At 37.3% G+C, this 22,301-nt stretch overlaps 1 protein-coding gene across 1 annotated transcript in view; it reads left to right on the plus strand.

Annotated features, from left to right (window-relative positions):
* Positions 1-22,301, plus strand: part of RAB21 (RAB21, member RAS oncogene family) — a 46,423-nt gene that overhangs the window by 12,471 nt on the left and 11,651 nt on the right. Inside the window, exons 2-6 of the mRNA XM_043565043.1 lie at positions 347-406; positions 1,160-1,267; positions 4,708-4,771; positions 11,673-11,727; positions 12,190-12,278. Of these exons, the coding sequence (XP_043420978.1) occupies positions 347-406; positions 1,160-1,267; positions 4,708-4,771; positions 11,673-11,727; positions 12,190-12,278 (376 nt within the window). The remainder of the gene's footprint in view (positions 1-346; positions 407-1,159; positions 1,268-4,707; positions 4,772-11,672; positions 11,728-12,189; positions 12,279-22,301) is intronic.

Here is a 22,301-nt window from a genome sequence, read left to right on the forward strand (position 1 = left end):
ATCTCACTTAGAAATCTCTTAGTTCTTTCTACAATGATTGGGTAAGGTGACATTAAATGAAATGCTCTAAGAGAAATTTTTATGGGGAAGATCTAGGAAAATGTTTAATTACCATTTTTTCTTCTTATTTTTCATAACTTGTGTCCATAAAACAAAAAACTGTTTTTTATATTAGGATATAACTAATGTTTTGTCTTCAGTGAAAGTAATGTTTAGTCATTAATAAAAAATCAGTGATTACTTTTTCTCTCAGATAACTTGTTTCATATTGAGATTATTCTTCCATCTATAGTTTTTAGGGTAAGAAACATATGAAATATTGTTTAATGTATATCTCTTTTCTTAGGCATCATTCTTGACAAAGAAGTTAAATATTGGTGGGAAAAGAGTAAACCTTGCTATATGGGTAAGTTAACCTTTTCAATTGAGTTTGTGAAGTCTTCTGCTATTCTTGATAATTTAATAACTAATTGGCTGAAAGAATAGGAATTTGAATTTCTTTTTTTAAGTGAAGTTTAGCTGAAACTTTTTTTTAATAAACATTTTTTTTATGAAATCAGGCTAAGAATTATACAGTTGTATACACGAATATTGCTTATCATAACCTTTGAGTTGGGGAAAGAGTAAACTCAGGGATTCCATATCAGAGAAAGAACAGGGTGGGTGAACAGCCTGACTGTCCTATTTTCCCTCTGTGTTTTCATGTTCCAGCTTTCCAAGGGAGTGCCTAGTAGAGAGTAGGGTAATGCATCAGACTACCTTTTGGCCAGTGGTCCTGGTGCATACTGTCTTTCCTTGTTTTCTCCCTTTGTGGGAAACCTAAATTTAGGGCAAGGCCTGTTCCTGGCTTACAATGCCATCTTGGGCATTCTGATCCTCTGGCAATTGAACTATTTTTTTTTTTTTTTTTTTAGGGGGTGTGGGAAGATTGATGAGGAGTTAAGAGGGTTGGGAGGGAAGAAGTAACCTTTGTATAATGGTAAAACATTATTGGTTATAACTTCTAAAGAATCTTTGTAACCTTTTCTTTTTTCTTTTAACAGTGCTTTGAGATTATCTGTAACTTCACCACTTTCCAGTTAATTAAAAGTTAACTATAGTTGCAATAGCAGATTTATTTTTTTCTTCTGATCTAATAAGTATCTGTTGCTTTATTTAGGATACAGCAGGTCAAGAGAGATTCCATGCATTGGGTCCAATTTACTACAGAGACTCAAATGGAGCTATTTTAGTTTATGATATAACAGATGAAGATTCCTTTCAGAAGGTATTCCATTTACTTATAGGTAGATGATTTGAAGAACAACACTGATTTTTCAAGTCTCCATTCACATGCCTTTGTTTACTAATGTGGTTAATCTTGGTTTTAAAAGTAAAATATAGTTTGTACATAGAGTTGTAAATGATTACCACTAGTATTTGTTAATGCAGTATTTAATTGATTAACAGAGATATTAATAGTTTATTACATGGCTTTCTCAGATATTAGGAAAGGGAAATAATTTGAAATAAAACCGGAAAAATTGAAGGGCTTTTTTTCTCCCTGTTAAAGAAAAATTACGTATATTTCTTGATTCCATATATAGTAGGCATGTGAATACTTGGTATGGTTGCTTGGGCTCTCTAATTGTAAAGACAAAAAAAGAAGAGGGGCACCTGGGTGGCTCAGTCGGTTAAGTGTCCAACTTTGGCTCAGGTCATGATCTTGCTGTTCCCGAGTTCAAGCCCCACATCAGGTTCTGTGCTGACAGCTCAGAGCGTGGAGCCTGTTTCAGATTCTGTGTCTTCATCTCGCTCTCTGTCCCTACCCCACTCATGCTCTGTCTCACTCTCAGAAATAAGTAAACATTAAATCACCTTAAAAAAAATTTTTTTTTGTACTCTGTATATCTCTCTCAAAAATAAAAATAAAACATTAAAAAAATTTTTTTTTAAAAAAAAGATGATAAGAACTAAATCGAATTAAGCTCTTTCTTCTCAGTAAGTGTCCTGGAAGATATAAGTTTTAAAGGACAGTCTAGGTAGTATTTATTTTAAAGTTTTTTCTTTCTTTCTTTCTTTCTTTCTTTCTTTCTTTCTTTCTTTCTTTCTTTCTTTCTTTTTTTACCCCTCTTTTAAACATACACCACAAAAGTAGAATTTTTAAAGTTGTTTGGAACCAAAAATAAGTTACCATTAAACTTACTTCTGAATTCTCATCACAGTCAGGATGGTGACTAATTGCTTATTTGAACCTTTCTCTGAGAGCCCCTCTTAGAATAAGTGTTCAAGGGTGTGAACTAAAAGGGGCAATTTCCAAGGCAGAACGTTTTCTTTCCTTAAGTTTCGGGTTTGTTCCTGTTGAAATTACTTGCTGTTATAAATTTAGGGTGTGTGTGTGTGTGTGTGTGTGTGTGTGTGTGTGTCTTCCATTTGTTTCCCAGTAGTTAACAGATGAAGCAACTATACAAGTTAGTCTTTGGATTATTACATGTGGAAAAATTTAATTCAAGGAGTAGAAAAATGAAATGATAAGTAATTTGTAGATTTAATGATACTTGAAAATTTTGGGGGGGGGGCTATTATCTGTTATCCCTTCCTACCTTTTGGCATAAATAGAAATGGTTTGAGTGTTTTATTAAGAGAAGGTTGAGTCTTTTAAGTTGAAAAGTGACCAGTTATCTCTTGCTGTATAACAAACCCCCCAAAACCTGGTGGCTTAAAACAATGATTTATTAATCTCATGATTTTGTAGGTTGACTGGGCAGGTCATGTGGTGTCACTCGTGCAGCTGCATTGAACTTGGAGTTTGGCTGGGTAAAAACCATCCAGGAAGGCCTGTTCTCCCCCATACGGCCTCTCACTCCCATCTGTTTTCTTATCCTCCAGTGTTCTCTCCACATGCTCTCTCATTATTCCATATTTTAGCCTAAGCTGCTTATATAACAACTGGATACTAAGAGTAGCTGCCAGGCCCTCTTAAGTCCGAAGCTGGCATAGCATTACTTCTGCCACATTCTCTTGGTCAAAGCAAGTTACAAGTCTAGCCCTGCTTTACAGAGAGGGCAAATAGAATCTGTCTCTTGATAAGAAGATAAAGAATTTGTGACCATCTCTAACTCACCACAGAATGTATAGGGGTAATGAATAGGATGCCTGCAGAAGGGGATCTAATTGCAGATGAGTAACAATTTTTTTAAAAAATTGGTTAGATGTAGTAGATTGTGGTAATATCTGTAGAGCGAGTAGAGTAATACATAATTGGATTCTGGCATGGTTCCTTTGAAATGATGAGGATGTACATTGTATATTGTTAAATTTTTCTTATGTGAAATCAATTGTGGATGGAAGTTCATTGCTTCTCTGAAAATTTTATACAAATGTGAATGAAACAAAAAGATGTGGCTGTACTGAGAAAACTATGGTTCAGTGCTAAGAGAAAGATAGTTCCTCTGCATTCTTGCAGAGAGCAGGAGTATGGAGCTGTTACATTTGTACTGTAGGACCAGATGCACAATAAGTGCTTACTTACCACATATTTAATGTAATTTTTATAATATAAAGAAGTGTGTGAATTTTTTTTAGGAAAGTGTATAAGTTCTGTGTGATTTGATTACATACAAATTAAATTGCATTATAAAAAATGAAAGGAGGTATTCAAGTTTGTTCTTTATCCTATTTTATTGTAATCAATATATTTAAAATCATGAGTTCAAAAGATTAATTTATTTAATTTGAATTTACTCTCAACTGTGCCTACTGCTGTGCTTCATCCATAGTGAAGAATTTATTACTGGAGTCTTTGTACACCCGTGGTTTTCTATCAGGAGGTGACAGTGACTGGAGACATCTTTGGTTGTCACAGCTGGAGGATAGTACTGAATGATATCTAGTGGGTAGGAGGCCAGGAATACTGCTAAATATCATACACTGCGCAAGATAGTCCCTCACAACAAAGAATTAATCTGAGCCAAAATACCAGTATTGTTGAAGTTGAAAAATACTGTCATACACTAAAGGATGAAAATTTATTTTGCCGCTCTTTTTGGTGTCCATATACATTTTCCCCCTTTTAAGTGTGTGATACAGGAGCTCTGTGCCCTCTATTTGGAACCAATAAAGACTTTTTAAAAAATTTTTTAGATGTTTATTTATTTATTTTGAGAGAGCACGCACGCATGAGCAGGGAAGGGGCAGAGAGAGAGGGAGAGAGAGAAAGAATCCCAAGCAGGCTCCATGCTGCCAACGCAGAGCCTGACATGGGGCTCAAACTCAGGAACCATGAGATCATGACCTGAGCCGAAATCAAGAGTCGGACACTTAACCGACTGAGCTACCCAGGCACCCCAACCAATAAGGACTTAATTTTAAGCCTGATATTTTTAAGTTCAAAGTGACTGTACAAGCATCTGTTATTATCAGAGGCTGGAGTTGACATGCTTTTGCTCGGGTAACTAGCTTTGTTTGGATCTGTGCAAATTTATAATTAGAGGTGTCTCTGTCTATACTATATGTAGATATAGAGAGAAATCATTCCATTGGATATTTGTGTGCAGTTTGCAATATAATCTGTCAAAAAATGATCCTACATTAATCATTTCTAGTAACACCTAAATATATGGGCTGTTAGACAAATTCTTGGTACTTTGACAGTGTGGGGCTTGGGATATTGTAATGGTGGCCATTGTAACAGGAATTGTTTTAATATTTACTCTTTTGTATACACAGGTAAAAAACTGGGTCAAAGAATTACGGAAAATGTTGGGAAATGAAATCTGTTTATGTATAGTTGGTAAGCATCATCACTTTTTAAAAAATATGTCCTCTATTTTCTGATGTTTTATTAGAGAATAGCAAATAAGTAATTCTCATTTTTAAAGTTATGTGAGAAAAGAAGAATGACATTTTAATATTCAAATATTTTAGAATAATTTAGGATTTGGAAGTGATCTTTCAGAAGATTCAAACTTCAGGGAAGGCCTTGGGGAACAGGTGGGAAACTAATCATGTAAGGCTTCAACTGCCAGCCTTGCTTCAGTTTGATCTTTAGTTTTTCACTGTAAGATTTTTTTTTTAGAAAAAAAGAGTTTAGAATCTAATTTCAAATAAAATTAAAGCTAATGAATTCAGCAAGCATTCTTGTTTTATACATTTAACTATGCACATTTTTGAGTTAAGGACAAATTTGACTCCAAGGATATGAGTAGATTATGATACTAGTGTAGAGGAATATTCTTTTTTTTTTTTTTTTTTAATTTTTTTTTTCCAACGTTTATTTATTTTTGGGACAGAGAGAGACAGAGCCTGAATGGGGGAGGGGCAGAGAGAGAGGGAGACACAGAATCTGAAACAGGTTCCAGGCTCTGAGCCATCAGCCCAGAGCCTGACGCGGGGCTCGAACTCAAGGACTGCGAGATCGTGACCTGGCTGAAGTCGGACACTTAACCGACTGCGCCACCCAGGCGCCCCTAGAGGAATATTCTTAATGGGAAAAATAAAGGAACTGTAGAACTCATCCTTGGACTTCTGGAATTTCTCTTTGGTTCCCTTTTTCTTTAGTTTATTATTTCTATGATCTAGTAACTAATTATTGAGCAGGAAAGTATACCAGACACTATCCTGTGTTCTTAGTAGATATTATCTCATGTAATCCTCATAACCTTATGAGGGATTTATAGAGGAAGCTGATCCCTGGAGATATTTAATAATGTGCCCATTATCAAGCAGCTATCAGAGATGGAGTACAAATTGAAATCATTCTGACTCCTGTGCTTTGTTATTAATTCTTGTGATGAATAACTTCATAGTGTTTTCTTTCTTTCTGCATGACTGGTAGGGTAAAAACGGCCTCGGAAAAACCAGGGTGGGTTTAGTGGAGGACCTAGAATGGAATGATTGATGTGGGTGTATTTGGCTTTCTTAAGAATATTTTTTTTAACTAGAATTTACATTTCTTACATTGTGTCACCATTAAATCGGTAAACTTTACAGTTCCAGTTCAGGGTGCAAGTCTGGGGGAAGAGGACACAGAGATGATCTGGCCTGTTTTTTAAGTCTAGATGCTAGATGGTAGGCTAGATGGCAGGAGTATTTCAGAACAGAACCCTGGAGTAGTAGACTACATGGGAGTTTGGGCCAAAGCAGCAGCTAGTCATTACTGAGTTTGGCCTGGCTTTGTCTAGTAACTGGGACTTACTGGGAGTGGAAGTGGCCACAGTAGGTGAATGACTGAAGATTTGATTATTTGAGATTCTGGTTATCTCTCAGAAGAGGGAAAAAAAATGACTAACATATACTTAAAGTCAAAGAAGCCTCCAGTTTGTTATTTGACCAAGGTTACAAGTATTGTTTTTTTACTTTTTAATTTTTTAAATTTTATTTATTTATTTTGAGAAAGAGAGTGTGTGAACATGAGCAGGAGGGGCAGAGAGAGAGAGAGAGAGAGAGAGAGAGAAAGAATCCCAAGCAGGCTCCACACTGTCAGCACAGAACCTGACACAGGGCTTGATCCCTGGGGTCATGACCTGAGCCAAAATCAAGAGTGGATGCTTAACTGACTAAGCCACCCAGGCACCCCTAAAGTAACATTTTTAAAAACATAGCTGGATAGGGGGCGCCTGGGTGGCTCAGTCGATTAAGCATCCAACTTCAGCTCAGGTCATGATCTCGTGATTCGTGAGTTGTGAGCCCCTTGTTGGGCTCTGTGCTGATAGCTCAGAGCCTGGAGCCTGCTTCAGATTCTGTCTCCTTGTCTCACTGCCCCTCCCCTGCTTGCGCTCTCTCAAAAATAAATAAAAACATTTTAAAAAAATAGCTGGATAAATAAAGCTTATGAATAATTTGAACTGTGTATTGTTCATGTTCATACTATAAAGAAGGTTTAGGAATAAATCTTGTAGCTTACTGCCCCTCGTAGAATCAGATAATCCTCATTTAATATTATATAGTGTTTAATAATTATTGGTATGAAGTATAAAAACCTTTCCTTTTCTGTTGGCAAATGTGACATGGAATTTTGTTGTAATTCAGTGATGAAAGAATTTTGAGAGCCCACTTACCACAAAAGGAGAATTTCACAATGTATCTGTTTAAACAGTAACTTAGAGGGCTCACCTGTTTCTTTTTCATCCCAACCCAGCTGCCTTTCCGTCACCAACGCCCACCTCCAGATACTGTCTTGAGTTTTTACTGCATGGACTAGTTTTGATTTGAATTTTATATAAATGGAATCGTATAGTATGAACTCTTGTATCTGGCTTTTTGTTTTTTTGGCTTTACATTATGTTTGCATGATTCCCCTCTGTTCTTGTATATAGTTGTAGTTCATTTTATTCTTTGCTCTCTGGTGCTTTATGAATATTCCACAATTTATCCTTTTGTTATTGATAGCCATTTACATTGTTTTATCCCCTATTGATTTTCATTCTATTTTTTATAGCAGTTCAGTGTTTATTCTCTCTTCTGTTTTATTACTAAATTCAAAATAATAACACTACTTCCCAGGATTGTGGTGAAGAATAATAAACACTTGGCATAGAGAAGGCATTTGACAAATGTTTGTTGCTTTTCCTTTATATAACACAGTCCTTCAAATATTTGGACGGTTTACCTGAAGTGAAGGTCTTCACTTCACTTCTCTAGGTCTTCACTTGTTTTTCATTTGGTCTAACTTCTAGGCATTCTCATCATCCTGAGTCCTTTTTCCTAGGTTTGTTTCAGTATAGAAGTGTGTTTTCTACACTTGAACACTAGAATCTAGACATTGTTGAGCCAGTGTATACTTACATAGCTCTCTTTAAAATTCTCCCATTATCATTCTACCAACAATGGCCAAGATTGCGTACACTTTTTAGCATCCATGTCAATTCAGTGTTTCTTTTACATAGATTATAGTTAACAAAAATCTAAATCTCAGTTTTATAAGTATCGTTCTTCTGTCAAGCTTTTCCCATCTTGTTGTTGTATAATTAAGTTATTTAAACTTAAGTGTAGGAACTTCAACTCATCATGTTTCTGAATCTTTATGTTTGATGATATCATCTCCTGGCTTTCTCATGTAAATTAAATAGTCCTTATCTAAACCACTTACAATGTGTTAACCAGTAATGGAGAACCCCATATTTGGCTAGCAAAGACTTTTTCCTCTCAATTTTAGTTAGTTCAGTGATTAGCATTCTTAGCTGTGGTTGCTTTGCTTGATAGTATTTTGCTTCTAGTCTGTCCTTAACATTCGTATGTTTATTAAATAGTTACTTTTAATAATAGTTACCATTTATTAAGTTCTAAGTACTGTTCTAAGAACTACACATTTATGATTTCAGTAAGTCTTCTGGCAACACTACAAGAAGGTATCATTGCCATTTCCATTTCACACATGAGAAGTGGGCTAAGAGCTTGATACTTCCAAAGTACATAGCCAGATAGAGGTAGACCTGGGATTTTAACTTATGTCTGTCTGCTACATCAAGAGTAAGTGAACAAAAGTGCCTGGGTGACTCAGTTGGTTAAGTGTCTGACTTGAGCTTAGGTCAAGATCTCATGGTTTGTGAGTTCGAGCCCCGTGTTGGACTCTGGACTGACAGCTCAGAGCCTGGACCCTTCTTTGGATTCTGTGTCTCCCTCTCTCTGCCCCTCCCCCGCTCGTGTGCTGTCTGTCTCTCTCTCTCAAAAATAAAGATGAGAAAATAATTTAAAAAATAAAAATAAAAAAAAAGAATAAGTGAACAAAATAGATATGGTCCTTGTCTTCCCAGAGCTTATGTGTAGGAAGAGAGAGAAAAACAAGCTATTACTATATATTACAATAAATGATATGAAAGGGGAAGTACAGAGTGCTGTGGTAGCACAAAAGCAAACCTAACTAAATTTGGGGGGTGGGGTGGGATGTTAAAGGAAGATTTCCTAGAGTGTTGGATTAACTAAATAAGCTAGACGAAGCCAGTGGGGTGGTGGTAAAAAGTGTGTTGCCTATCATGGGCTTTAATTTTCTCCTAACACTGTTAATTTTCCATTTGATCATTCACTGTGATGAATATGGCTATTAATAACTGCTCCTTACTGAGTATATACTATATACTAGGCCTTTTACATGTATTGTATTTTCACATCAACTGTGCTAAGTTTGTTAGCTGCATTTGTACAAAGTGATACTAAGAGAGGTTAGTAATGTTCCCCAAATTATATAGTTATGAAGTGACCCAGGACAGGAAAACAAGTTTTATCAGGGTTAAAGCCTTTGAAGGCTTCCTTTGATTGATTAGGCCACATACCATTGGGTCTCAGCAAAACAGGTTTCTAGCTCTTTATTGCCATTAGGCCATCTGCCCTTAGCAATGGGTATATCCTTTCCATGATCTTAATTCAAATGTGTTTTTATAAAAAATAAAAGTTTTTGCTTCTCAGCAGGGTGGCTTTTCACCTTCCTCTTCAATAGCTTCAGCCAATTTTTCCCCCTCATCTTTATAGTACTGTACTTTACTTGTTGGTAATCTTTTTTCAGGTGTTTCAAGTCTATTAGAAAGTTCCCTACATAGCTGTATAGTAATATTGAAACAGATATGAACCTCAAAGCCTTAATCCTTTAGATGTCTTGCTTTTTTTTAATGTTTTTATTTTTGAGAGAGAGACAGAGCATGAGCAGGGGAGGGGCAGAGAGAGAGGGAGACAGAATTTGAAGCAGGCTCCAGGCTCTGAGCTGTCAGCACAGAGCTTGATGCAGGGCTCGAACTCATGAACTGTGAGATCATGACCTGAGCCAAAGTTGGATGCTCAACCATTTGAGCCACTCAGGCTCCCCTAGATGTCTTGCTTTTAAAAGAACTGTAAGCACTAAAAAAATTTTGAGTTTTGGAAGGATGTCAGTCACCACAATGTGTTTTTTTCTGACTTAATCTGTGCTGTCACTCCCTATGAATACCGATTGTTCAAAGAACTAGTAGTAAACAAAAATTTTTTGTTTAAAAAAATAATTAGGTTATTAAGATAGCTATTTTAATGATAACCAGATTTATTAAAGTTAGGTAAGTTTAGGGGCGCCTGGGTGGCGCAGTCGGTTAAGCGTCCGACTTCAGCCAGGTCACGATCTCGCGGTCCGTGAGTTCGAGCCCCGCATCAGGCTCTGGGCTGATGGCTCAGAGCCTGGAGCCTGTTTCCGATTCTGTGTCTCCCTCTCTCTCTGCCCCTCCCCCGTTATGCTCTGTCTCTCTCTGTCCCAAAAATAAAAATAAACGTTGAAAAAAAAAAATTTAAAGTTAGGTAAGTTTAAAATGTTATTAGATAATATTAGATCATAGCAGTGTCTGAATAATTTCCCCCAAATATTCATTTGAGGCAGTACTCAAATTTTCTACTTTCTGTATCCTCATTTTTTAAGAACAGATGTTGATAATCCTGGTGGAATTTGAAAACAGAGGCATTAAAGATTGAGAAAAACAACCCATAGGGTTTTAGGTAATTGGGACAAAAGTCTTCTTGATCGGAGACTCGTGGCAGTCTTGTGCCTCTGTTGGAACCACAGACCACTAGGTGGTGCTTTTTGCTTTCTTCATAGCATAAAACAACTTCTGGTGACTGTCTGCTATATTGGCTGCAATATTTAGCAAATTTAAATTTTTATTGACAAGTAGAGTGTAGAAAATCAGAATTAATATGGTTTTCTTGCTAAGGTAAACAATCCCCAAAGAAGGAACAGTTCATTATAGAATTTGTTGATAATCACTGAGCTTTAGTATAATCTGTTTCCCTCTCCTGCTTTGGCTATGTTGTAAAATAGTGACTTGCAGCTGCCCACAATTGGGTGCTCAGTTTATTTTAGGTCCTCCATGTACAGAACCTCCGGGCTTCTACTTCTCAGTTGTAAGCATCTTTCATTGGGTGCTTATCGTGCTTTATCTGAAATCATCTAGATTCTCTAATGTCCCAAGAAAAGATGACCTTATTTACAAAAGTTTCTTTTTTCCTCTGTGAGTCAAAATAGAAGATATTTGTTTGAAATATCCTTCCTTTAGTGTTGTCTGTCCAGCCAACTCACCTTAACCTCTATTCTGTATTTAAATAGGGAATCTGCATTTTGCAGTTTCTTCACTTTTATTCTGGTGGCTTTTTTAGCATAATTTAGGTTTCGTCCCATTGTTTAAGAAGAGTTAAACTTATTTTCAGTAATTTTAAATTCGTATGATATGCATATATTAAGCTCTCTCATGTTAAATAAACAGTGCAGTTTCCTCTCCAGTGGTGGTGAAATGCTTAAAGAGCCATAATACCAAATACCCTTAGGTTAGCCTAATATCTTTCATGAATAGTAAGATAGCCTTGCTTAATTATTGACTGGCTCTGTGTTGACTGGGGACCATTTACACTTGGCTAAGAATCATAGGTTCCCAAGTGTATGTTGTCTCACTTATCTCCTAAATCAAAGAATAGTGCCCATCTCTTTGGAAAAGTTATTTTCTCTGCTTCAGGAGGGATTTGCATTGAGCCATTTGAAGGAGGTTGAGGCATTTACCTTGACAGTCATGATCTGCCCTTATATTATAGGGTTTAACTTTATAGTTTCAGGACATGTAGAAGTTCGATGGGAATTTGTATTATTTTTCCAGGTGATTAAAATGGCAGTTGTGTATTTAGAATTGACTTAGTTCTGTTATAAAAATGAATCAATATTAAGAATTGGCATCTTTACTTTTTCAAACTAGGTAATAAAATAGACTTGGAAAAGGAGAGACATGTTTCCATTCAAGAAGCAGAATCGTAAGTGATCACCCTTTCTCCCTCCCGTCACTCCCTGGTAGAAGTCCTTTTCTTTGCACAGTGTATTTTACCATTTATGTAATAATGAAACCTGTTAATCTAAAATGAGCTATTGGAATCAGTGAAGCATATTTACATTGGTAATTTCTGGACTTTTGATATTTAAAGTTACTCCATTCTCACTTCTCTTTTTGATTTCAGTAAAAAATATAAAGAGTGATGCGAAAGAAAACTATCATCAAATAGTGAATCACAAAAACTTGTATTTGGGTTCCAAATTAACTTAAACATTTCAAGTGTTGTTATTCTCATGTTCTTAATTAAAATTTGGTTCAGTGCATCTTAATTTCACTAAATGTGGGTTAATTAGTAATAAGTCACTAAAATTGCTACTTAAAACATGACAAAAACATGAAAAAAATTTTGCATCAATCACTGACGTTACTCTTTTTTTTTTTTAAGGTATGCAGAATCTGTTGGAGCAAAACATTATCATACTTCAGCCAAACAGAACAAAGGAATTGAGGAACTCTTTCTTGATCTTTGTAAAAGTAGGTGTATTCAGACTTTGTATATTTTAGAAATAGCTCTTTTAAAAATATTGGTAATATTTTTTTAAGTGATGTTTTACAGTCTCAATTAATGACCACACTGATGATTTATCACATCTGACAGCACTATTATTTACTTAATATTTTTTTCTTAAACTCATTATTTAAAGCTTAAATACCTATTTAGCTCTATTTCAAGCACTAGTTAATGGATATGAAATCAGCAGATATGATATGTGCTAAATACACATTAAAATAAATACACAACTGTCAAAAATAAAAATAGAGGAGAGTATACAGATTAAAACAGATTTAAGAGGTATAACAACCTGTTGCACTGGATGGACCTTATTTGGATCCTGATTCGACAAAGTAGTGAAAAGGACATTTGTTAAACAATAGGGACTATATGAATACTCACTGGATATTTGATGATATTATTAAGGGGTGTCTGGCTAGCTCAGTTGGTAGAGCATGTGACTTTTGACCTCAAGGTTGTGAGTTGAAGCCTCACATTGAGTATGGGTGCCAGGGTGGTTCAGTTGTTTAAGCATCTGACTCTTGGTTTCAGCTCAGTTCATGATCTCACGGTTTATGAGTTAAAACCTCACATCAGGCTCTGTGCTGCTAGTGCTCCCTCTCTCTCTGCCCCTTCCTCATGTTCTCTCAAATATAAAAAAAAAGAAAAATTAAAAGAAAGAAATTATTGAGGTTTTGCTTCAAGATGGTAACATCAGAAGATCTTGAACTTATCTTTTCTCATTGATACACTGAGTCTAAAGGTACATATGATACAATTTCCTCTTTAAAAAACATAAAGTCTTACTGAATGACAACTATACCTTGGACAAATAATAAGAAAATGACACTGAAGAAGGTAGAAGAGGCTGAAACACAATCTTGCCATAAACCGCATCCCTGGTGTGATGACCCACAACTAAAAGGGAACTCAAAACCTATAGCTTCTCCGTAAGGAGTGAAGATTATGAACCCCACAGTGGGCATCTCAACTTTTAAGACATTAATGAGATGAGTCCCCCAAATATCTAACTTTGAAAATCAGCATGTCTCACATCCCAAGACCTACAATACTGAAAGTCTGAAAAACTGTTTTTTGGGTTTTTTTTTGAGACAGAGAAGAGAAGGCTCAAGTGAGCAAGGGGCAGAGAGAATCCCGTGAGGGGCAAAGAGAGAGAAGGCGGGACTCAAGCTCACCCTGTGCGGGACTTGAACTCAGCAAAAAGTGAGATCATGACCTGAGCCAAAGTCAGCTGCTTAACCGACTGAGCCACTCGGGTGCCCTGAAAAACTGTTCTTAAAGGGCTGTGTGCTTGAACTCACCTGCCCCAGGGCCTAGGTCAGAGGCAGCTGATCACACTAACTTAAAGTGAGGGAGGCTTAGGGTACCTGGGTGGTTTAGTTAGTTAAACATCCAACTCTTGATTTCAGCTCAGGTCATGATCCCAGGGTCATGGGATCAAGCCCTGTGTCAGGCTTAGCACTGAGTGTGGAGCCTGCTTGAGATTCTCTCTCTCTCCCTCTGCCCCCTTCTCTGTTTATGCTCTAGTTCTCTCAAATTAAAAAAAAAAAAATGTTTTAAAGTGAAAGAGATTCACCTGCTTAAAAGTGTCTGCCCGCAGGGCAGGCATCTAATCTAACACACACATCTAGGAGCCTGCTGGTGTAATACTCTCCTGGGACGGAGGCTGGCGGGTGTCATCTTCATGCTTTTCCTTTGCTGCATTCCCCCTTTGCTGTGCTCCAGAGTACCAGTATCTCTGGTAGGAGAGCTTTTGCACACATTTGGTGCCCCAATTTTTGCACCTGCCACCCAGGAAAACACCTCTTAATCACCTGGCCTAAAGGCCAGGGGAGCTTATATTCTTAGTCCTATTGGACTATAATAATTGGTGTTACTCAAAAAGGAGCTCATACCCCTGTCTGGCACCCCAATTTTTGTAACTGCTGCCAGGGGACCCCTCTATATTACCTGGCTCTGGTGGCCAGTGGGGCCTATGTCTGTGGGTCCCACAGGACTGTAATCAACAGAGAAAGAGCTCGTAAACAGCCACCACCCACAGGACACAGCAAGAAGCAACAGATCCACAAGCTCAATTTTTTCGTGAAGGAGGCCCATTCGCTAATCGTCATGACTGTGGCCTGAGGGGCAGGTTTTAGGTTTGGCACACATTTAGTGGCCTGTGGAACTGCATTCAAGGAATGTAGGCTGTGGGCACCATCTTTGTGCTCTTCTTCTACCTTGTTCTGGCTTGCTAGTATAACCTAGGAAAGAGCTTATACATTTGTCTAGAGCCCTAATTTTAGTGACTGCTGCCCCGGGGACACTTCCAGATCACCTGGCCCTGGTAGCCAGTGGGGCTTCTGCTTGCAGTCCCAGAGGACTGTATATCTGCATACTTTTAAAAGCTGATACCTAAAGATCGGGCTTCCAGTCAGCCTGAATCTAGGTGCTGAGATTCTCCCATTTGGGACACTGATACATCTTGGCACATCCTCAACTACTGGGAGCTATTAAAAATACAATAGGCTTCTTGGAGAAGCAGCCTGTTCCATTTACTGTACAGAAAGCAACATGGAGAGTCACACAAAATGAAAGAAACAGGAATATGTTCCAAATGAAAGAACAAGATAAAACCTCAGGAAAAAACCTATGAATAAGACAGAGAGATAAGTAATTTACCTTACAAAGAGTTCAGAGTAATGGTTATAAAGATCCTCACAATTTCAACAGGAGATGGAAGATATAACAAATAGAAGTCAGAGCTAAAGAAAACAGTAAATGAACTGAAAAATACACCAAAGGTATTCAACATCAGCCTAGATGACGCAGAAGAAATGATCAGTCAACTCAAAGACAAGGCAGTGACACCCAGTCAGAGCAGCAAAAAGAAAAAACGTGAAAAAAGGTGAAGATAGTTGAAGGCATTTATGGAACAATATCAAGCAGTCTAACATTCGCATTCTAGGGATCCCAGAAGGAGAGAGAGAGAGAGAAGGGGGGCAGAGATCTTATTTGAGGAAATAATGCCTAAAAACTTCCCAACCTGGGTAAGGAAACAGACATCCAAGTGCAGGAAGCCCAGAGAGTTCCAAATAAGAGAAACCTAAAGTGATCCACACTGAAGATACATTATAATTAAAATGTCAAAAGACAAGGAGAGACTATTAAAAGGGGCAAGACAAAAACAACTTGTTACATACAGGGCAATCCCCATAAGATTATCAGCAGACCTTTCAGCAGCAGTTTCACAGGGCAGAAGGAGTGGCATGATATGTTCAATGTACTGTTAGTAAAAAGCCTTCCAACCAAAAATTCTCTACCTGGCAAAAGTGTCATTCAGAAGTGAAGGAGAGATAAAGGATTTTCCAGACAAGCAAAAGCTAACATTCATCACCACCAAACTTGCCTTAAAGATATGTTGAAGGGACTTCTTGTATCTGAAAAGGAAGGGTGCTAATTAGTAGCAGGAATACCCATGAGAGATGAAATCTCACTGGAAGGTGAATAGTAAAGGTAGTATATTAACTGATTATAAAGTTAGTGTGAAAGTTAGAAGACAAAAGTAGTAAAGATAACCATAATTGTGATAATTAGTTGAGGTATACGTAAGATGAAAAGATGTAAAACATGACATCAGAAACATAGGGGAGTAATAATGTTGAGCACTACAGTAGGATCAAGTTTAAGATGTTATCAACAGGGTGCCTGGGTGCTCAGTTGGTTAAGCGTCTGACTTTGGCTCAGATCATGATCTCACAGTTCATGAGTTCGAGCCCCACGTCAGGCTCTGTGCTGACAGCGCAGAGCCTGGAGCCTGCTTTGTATTCTTTGTCTCCCTCTCTCTCTGCCTCTTCCTGCTCATGCTGTCTCTTCCTCTCTCAAAAATAAATAAACATTAAAAAAATTTTTTAAGATGTTATCAACTTAAAATAGACTATTATAGACACAAGTTGTTATATGTAAGCCTCTTTGTAACCACAAAACAAAAACCTATAGTAAATATACAAATGATAAAGACAAAGGAATATAAGCATACCACCGAAGTATGTCATCAAACCTCAAAGGAAAGAGCAAGAGAAGAAGAAAGAAACAAAGAGGAATTACAAAAACAGCTAAGAAATAGAATGGCATCTACTTTAAATGTAAATGGACTAGGTTCTCAAGTCAAAAGACATAGAATGGCTTGAGTGGATTAAAAAAAAACAAAACCAGGGTGCCTGGGTGGCTCAGTTGGTTAAGCATCGACTCGATTTCAGCTCAGGTCATGATCTCATGGTTCATGGGATCAAGGCATGGGTTAGGCTCTGCACTGAAAGTGTGGCACCTGCTTGAGATTCTCTCTCTACCTCTCTCTTTGCCCCTCCCCCACTCACACGTGTGGGCACACACTCTCTCAAAATAAATAAACTTAAAAAAAAAGAGGTCTTAAAAAAAAAACAGACCCATGTATATGCTGCCTATAAGAGACTCGGTTTATTTATTTTTAATTTAAATCCAAGTTAGTTGACATACAGTGTAATAATTTCAGGAGTAGAAATTCATGATTCATCACTTACATATAACACCTAGTGCTCATCACAACAAGTGCTGTCTTTAATGACTCTCACCCATTTAGCCTATCCCCCCACCCACCATCCCTCCAAACCTCAGTTTGTTCTCTATATTTGAGAGTTTCTTATGGTTTGCCTCCCTCTCTGTTTTTATCTTACTTTTCCCTCCCTTCCCCTATGATCATCTGTTGAGTTTCTCAAATTCCACATTTGAGTGGAATACGATACTGCTTTTCTCTGATTGACTTACTTCACTTAGCATAATACACTCTTCCATTCACATTGTTGCAAATGGCAAGATTTCATTCTTTTTGATCAGTATTCCATTGTGTGTGTGTGTGTGTGTGTGTGTATATATATATATATATACATATAAATATATATATACCACATCTTCTTTATTCATTCATCAGTTGATGGACATTTGGGCTCTTTCCATGATTTGACTGTGGTTGATAGTGCTCCTATAAACATTGGGGTGCCTGTGGCCCTTCGAATCAGTATTTTTGGAACCTTTGGATAAATACCTAGTAGTGCAATTGCTGGGTTATAGGGTAGTTCTATTTTTAATTTTTTGAGGAATCTCCATACTGTTTTCCAGAATGGCTGCACCAGTTTGCATTCCCACCAGCAGTGCAAAAGGGTTCCCTTTTCTCTGCATCCTCACCAACATCTGTTGTTGCCTGAGTTGTTAATTTTAGCCATTCTGACAGGTGTGAAGTGGTATCTCAATGTGTTTTTGATTTGTATTTCCCTGATGATGAGTGATGTTGAGCATTTTTTCATGTGTCTGTTAGTCATCTGGATGTCTTCTTTGGAAAGTGTCTAGTCATGTCTTTTGTCTATTTCTTCACTGGATTATTTATTTTTGGGTATTGACTTTGATGAGTTCATTACAGATTTTGTATACTAACCCTTTATCCAGTATGCCATTTGCAAATATCTTCTCCCATTCTGTCATTTGCCTTTTAGTTTTGCTGATTGTTTCCTTCACTGCATGAAGGCTTTTTATCTTGATAAGGTCCTAATAGTTCATTTTTGCTTTTGCTTCCTGTGCCTCTGGGTGACATGTCAAGTAAGAAGTTGGTGTGGCTGAGGTCAAGAGGTTGTTGCCTATTTTCTCCTCTAGGACTTTGATGACTTCCTGTCTTACATTTGTTTAGGTCTTTCATCCATTTTGAGTTTATTTTTGTGTATGGTGTAAGAAAGTGGTCCAGGTTCATTCTGCATGTCACACTGTCCAGTTTTCCCAACACCATTTGCTGATGAGACTGTCTTTTTCCCATTGGATATCCTTTCCTGCTTTGTTGCAGATCAGTTGGCCATATATTTGTGGGCCCATTTCTGGGTTCTCTATTCTGTTCCATTGATCTAATGTGTCTGCTTTTTTGCCAGTACCATACTGTCTTGATGATTACAGCTTTGTAATATAGCTTGAAGTCCGGAATTGTGATGCCTTCGGCTTTGGTTTTCTTTTTTCAACATTCCTTTGGCTATTCAAGGTCTTTTCTGGTTCCATATGAATTTTAGGACTGTTTGTTCTAGTTCTGTGAAGAATGCTGGTATTATTTTGATGGGGATTGCATTGAATGTGTAGATTGCTTTGGTAGTATGGGTAATATTTTAACAATATTTTTTTTTCCCAATCCGTTAGTGTGGAATGTTTTTCCATTTCTTTGTGTCTTCTTCAATTTCTTTCATAAGCTTTCTATACTTTTCAGTGTGTAGATCTTTTACCACTTTGGTTAGGGTTATTCCTAGGTATTTTATGGTTTTTGGTGCAACTGTAAATGGAACAGATTCCTTGATTTCTCTTTCTGCTGCTTCATTATGGGTGTATGGAAATGTAACCAATTTCTGTATTTTATATCCTGCAACTTTGCTGAATTCATGTATCAGTTCTAGCAGTTTTTTGTGTGGAGTCTTTTGGGTTTTCCACGTAGAGTATCATATCATCTGTAAAAAGTGAAAGTTTGACTTCTTCCTTGCCAGTTTGGATGTCTTTTATTTCTTTTTGTTGTCTGATTGCTGTGACTTCCAACACTATGTTGAACAACAGCAGTGAGAGTGGACATCCCTGTCGTGTCCCTGATCTTAGGGGGAAAGCTCTCAGTTTCTCCCCATTGAGGGTGATGTTAGCTGTGGGTCTTTTGTATATGGCCTTTATGATGTTGAGGAATGTTCCTTCCATTCCTACTTTCTTGGGGGTTTTATCATGAAAGGATCCTTGATTTTGTCAAATGCTTTTTCTGCGTCTATTGAGAGGATCATTGTGGTTCTTATCCTTTTTTTTCTTTTTTATTTTTTTTTATTTTTTTTTAAATTTTTTTTTTTCAAAGTTTATTTATTTTTGGGACAGAGAGAGGCAGAGCATGAACGGGGGAGGGGCAGAGAGAGAGGGAGACACAGAATCGGAAACAGGCTCCAGGCTCTGAGCCATCAGCCCAGAGCCCGACGCGGGGCTCGAACTCACGGACCGCGAGATCGTGACCTGGCTAAAGTCGGACGCTTAACCGACTGCGCCACCCAGGCGCCCCTATCCTTTTTTTTCTTAATGTGGTGTATCACATTGATTAATTTGTAGATATTGAACCAGCTCTTCGTCCCAGGAATAAATCCTTCTTGATTATGGTGAATAATTGTTTTCATGTATTGTTGGATCTGGTTTGTTAGTATCAGTTTAGATGTAAGGATACACACAGACTGAAAGTGAAGGGATGAAAAAAGACATTTCATGTAAACGGAAACCAAAAGAAAGTTGAAGTAGCTATTCATATATCAGACAAAATAGAATTTAAAACAAAGACTGTAATAAGAGACAGTGGCATTGCGTAATGATAAAGGGATCATTCCAACAAGAAGATAAGACATTTGTAATATTTGTGCACCCAACACAGGAGCACCTAAATATATAAAGCAAATATCAACAGACCTAAAGAAAGAAATAGCAATAAAAATAATGGTGGGGGACTTTAATACCCCATTTACATCAATGGATACATATGCAGACAGAAAAGCAGTAAGGAAACATTGGCCTTAAATGACATGTTAAATCAGATGTACTTAACAGGTTTTTAGAGAACATTCTATCCAAAAGCAACACAATGTACATTTTTCCCAAGTTCACCTGGAACACTTTCCAAGATTGTGTATCATGCCACAAAACAAGTCTTAATAAATTCAAGAGGACTGAAATATCAAGCATCTTTTCCAACCACAATGGTATAAAACTAGAAATTAGCTACACAAAGAAAACTGAAAATTTCACAAATATGTGGAGAATAAACAACATGCTAATGAACAGCCAGCAAGTCAAAGAAGAAATCAAGAGAAATAAAAATATACTTTTAGATAAACAAAAATGTAAATGTAACATACCAAACTTTATAGGATGTAGCAAAAGCAGTTCTAAGAGGGAAGTTTATAGCGATACCTAACTCAGGAATCAAAAAGAGTCTCATATAGGGATGCCTGGCTGTCTCCGTTGGAAGAGCATGTGACTCAATCTCAGCATTGTGAGTTTGAGCCCCATGTTGGGAGTAGAGATTACAAAAAATAAGTAAAACTTTTAAAAAATCACAAAGAAACAACATGACTTTATATATCAAGGAACTAGGAAAAGATGAACAAAGCCCAAAATTAGGGGAAGAAAGGGAACAACAAAAATTGGAGTAGAAATAAATGAAGCAGAGACAAAAAAAAAAAGAAAAAAGATCAATGAAACTAAGAGCTAGTTCTTTAAAGATAAAATTCTAAAAACTTTAGTTAGACTCACCAAAAACAAAGAGTACTCAAATAAAAATGAAAGTGGACCGGTGCCTGGGTGGCTCAGTTGATTAAGTGTCCAGCTCTTGATTTTAGTTCAGGTCATGATACACAGTTCATGAGTTTGAGACCCATGTAGGGCTCTGTGCTGACAGCACGGAGACTGCTTGGGATTCTTTGTTTCTCTCTCCTCTCTCTCTGCCCCTGCTCCAGTCACACTTTTCTCTCTCCAAATAAATAGACATTAAAGGAGAAGAACCAGCATTTCCCAGATGGATTGGATGTCGAACCCCTTGTTTAAGGAAGGAGGGGAGAGAGGGAGGAAGGGGAGGGAGGGAAGAAGGAAGGAAGGGGAGGAAAGGAGGCAGCGAGGGAGGAGGGGAGGAAGGAAGAAAGGAAGGAAGGAAGGAAGGAAGGAAGGAAGGAAGGAAGGAAAGGGAGGGAGGAAGATGTGAAAGCAGACGCTTTACAACTGATACCACAGAAATACAAAGGATCACGAGACACTACTGTGAACAATTATATGCCAATAAATTGTACAACCTAGAAGACATCAACAAATTCCTAGAAATATATAACCTACCAATAATGAGTCATGATGAAATGTAAAATCTGAACAGACTGATTACTAGTAAGGAGATTGAATCAGTAATCAAAAACCTCCCAACAAACAGAAATCCAGGACCAGATGGCTTCACTAGTGAATTCTAAACATTCAAAGAATGTTCTACTAAACATTCAAAGAATACCAGTCCTTCTCAAATTCTTCCAAAAAGTAGAAAAGAAGGAAACTCCTCCACACTCATTTTGCAAAGCAAGCATTACCCTGACACCAAAGCCAGACAGGGACACCACGAGAAAAGAAAATTACAGGCCAGTATCCTTGATGAATATAAATGCAAAAACCCTCAACAAAATATTAGTAAACTGAATTCAGCAATACACTGGAAAGATCATAACACCATGATCAAATGGGATTTATTCCAGGGATGCAAGGATGGTTCAACATCCATAACTTAGTCATTGTGCTATACCATGTTAACAAAATGAAGGATAAAATCATATGATCATTTCAGTAGATGCAGGAGAAGTATTTGACAAAATTCAGCATCCATTTATGATAAAAAAAAAAAACTTCTTAACCAAGTGGGTATAGAGGGAATGTACCTTAGCATAATAAAGGCCATATGCAACATACCCACAACTAGCATCATACTCAATGGAGAAAAACTGAAAGCATTTCCTTTAAGATCAGGAACAAGACAAGGGATGCTCACTTTTGCCACTTTTACTCAACATAGTATTGTAAGTCCTAGTCAGAGCAGTTAGGCAAAGAAAAAGAAACAAAAGGCATATGGTTAGAAAGGAAGAAGTAAAACTGTCAGTATTTGCAGATGATATTATATATAGAAAACCCTTAAAGACTCCCATCAAAAAACTGTTAGAACTAATAAGCAAATATAGTTCATTGTAGGATATAAGAAATCAATAAGCAAAAATCAGTTGTGTTTCTAGACACTAATAATGAACTATCAGAAAGAGAAATTAAGAAAACAATCCCATTTGCAGTTACATCAAAAATGATAAAATACAGGCGCCTGGGTGGCTCAGTCAGTTAAGTGTCTGACCTCAGCTCAGGTGATCTCACAGTTTCTGAGTTTGAGCCCTGCATCGGGCTCTGTGCTG

Source organism: Prionailurus bengalensis, chromosome B4 (assembly GCF_016509475.1).
Source record: "Prionailurus bengalensis isolate Pbe53 chromosome B4, Fcat_Pben_1.1_paternal_pri, whole genome shotgun sequence".
Taxonomy (NCBI): Eukaryota; Metazoa; Chordata; class Mammalia; order Carnivora; family Felidae; genus Prionailurus; species Prionailurus bengalensis.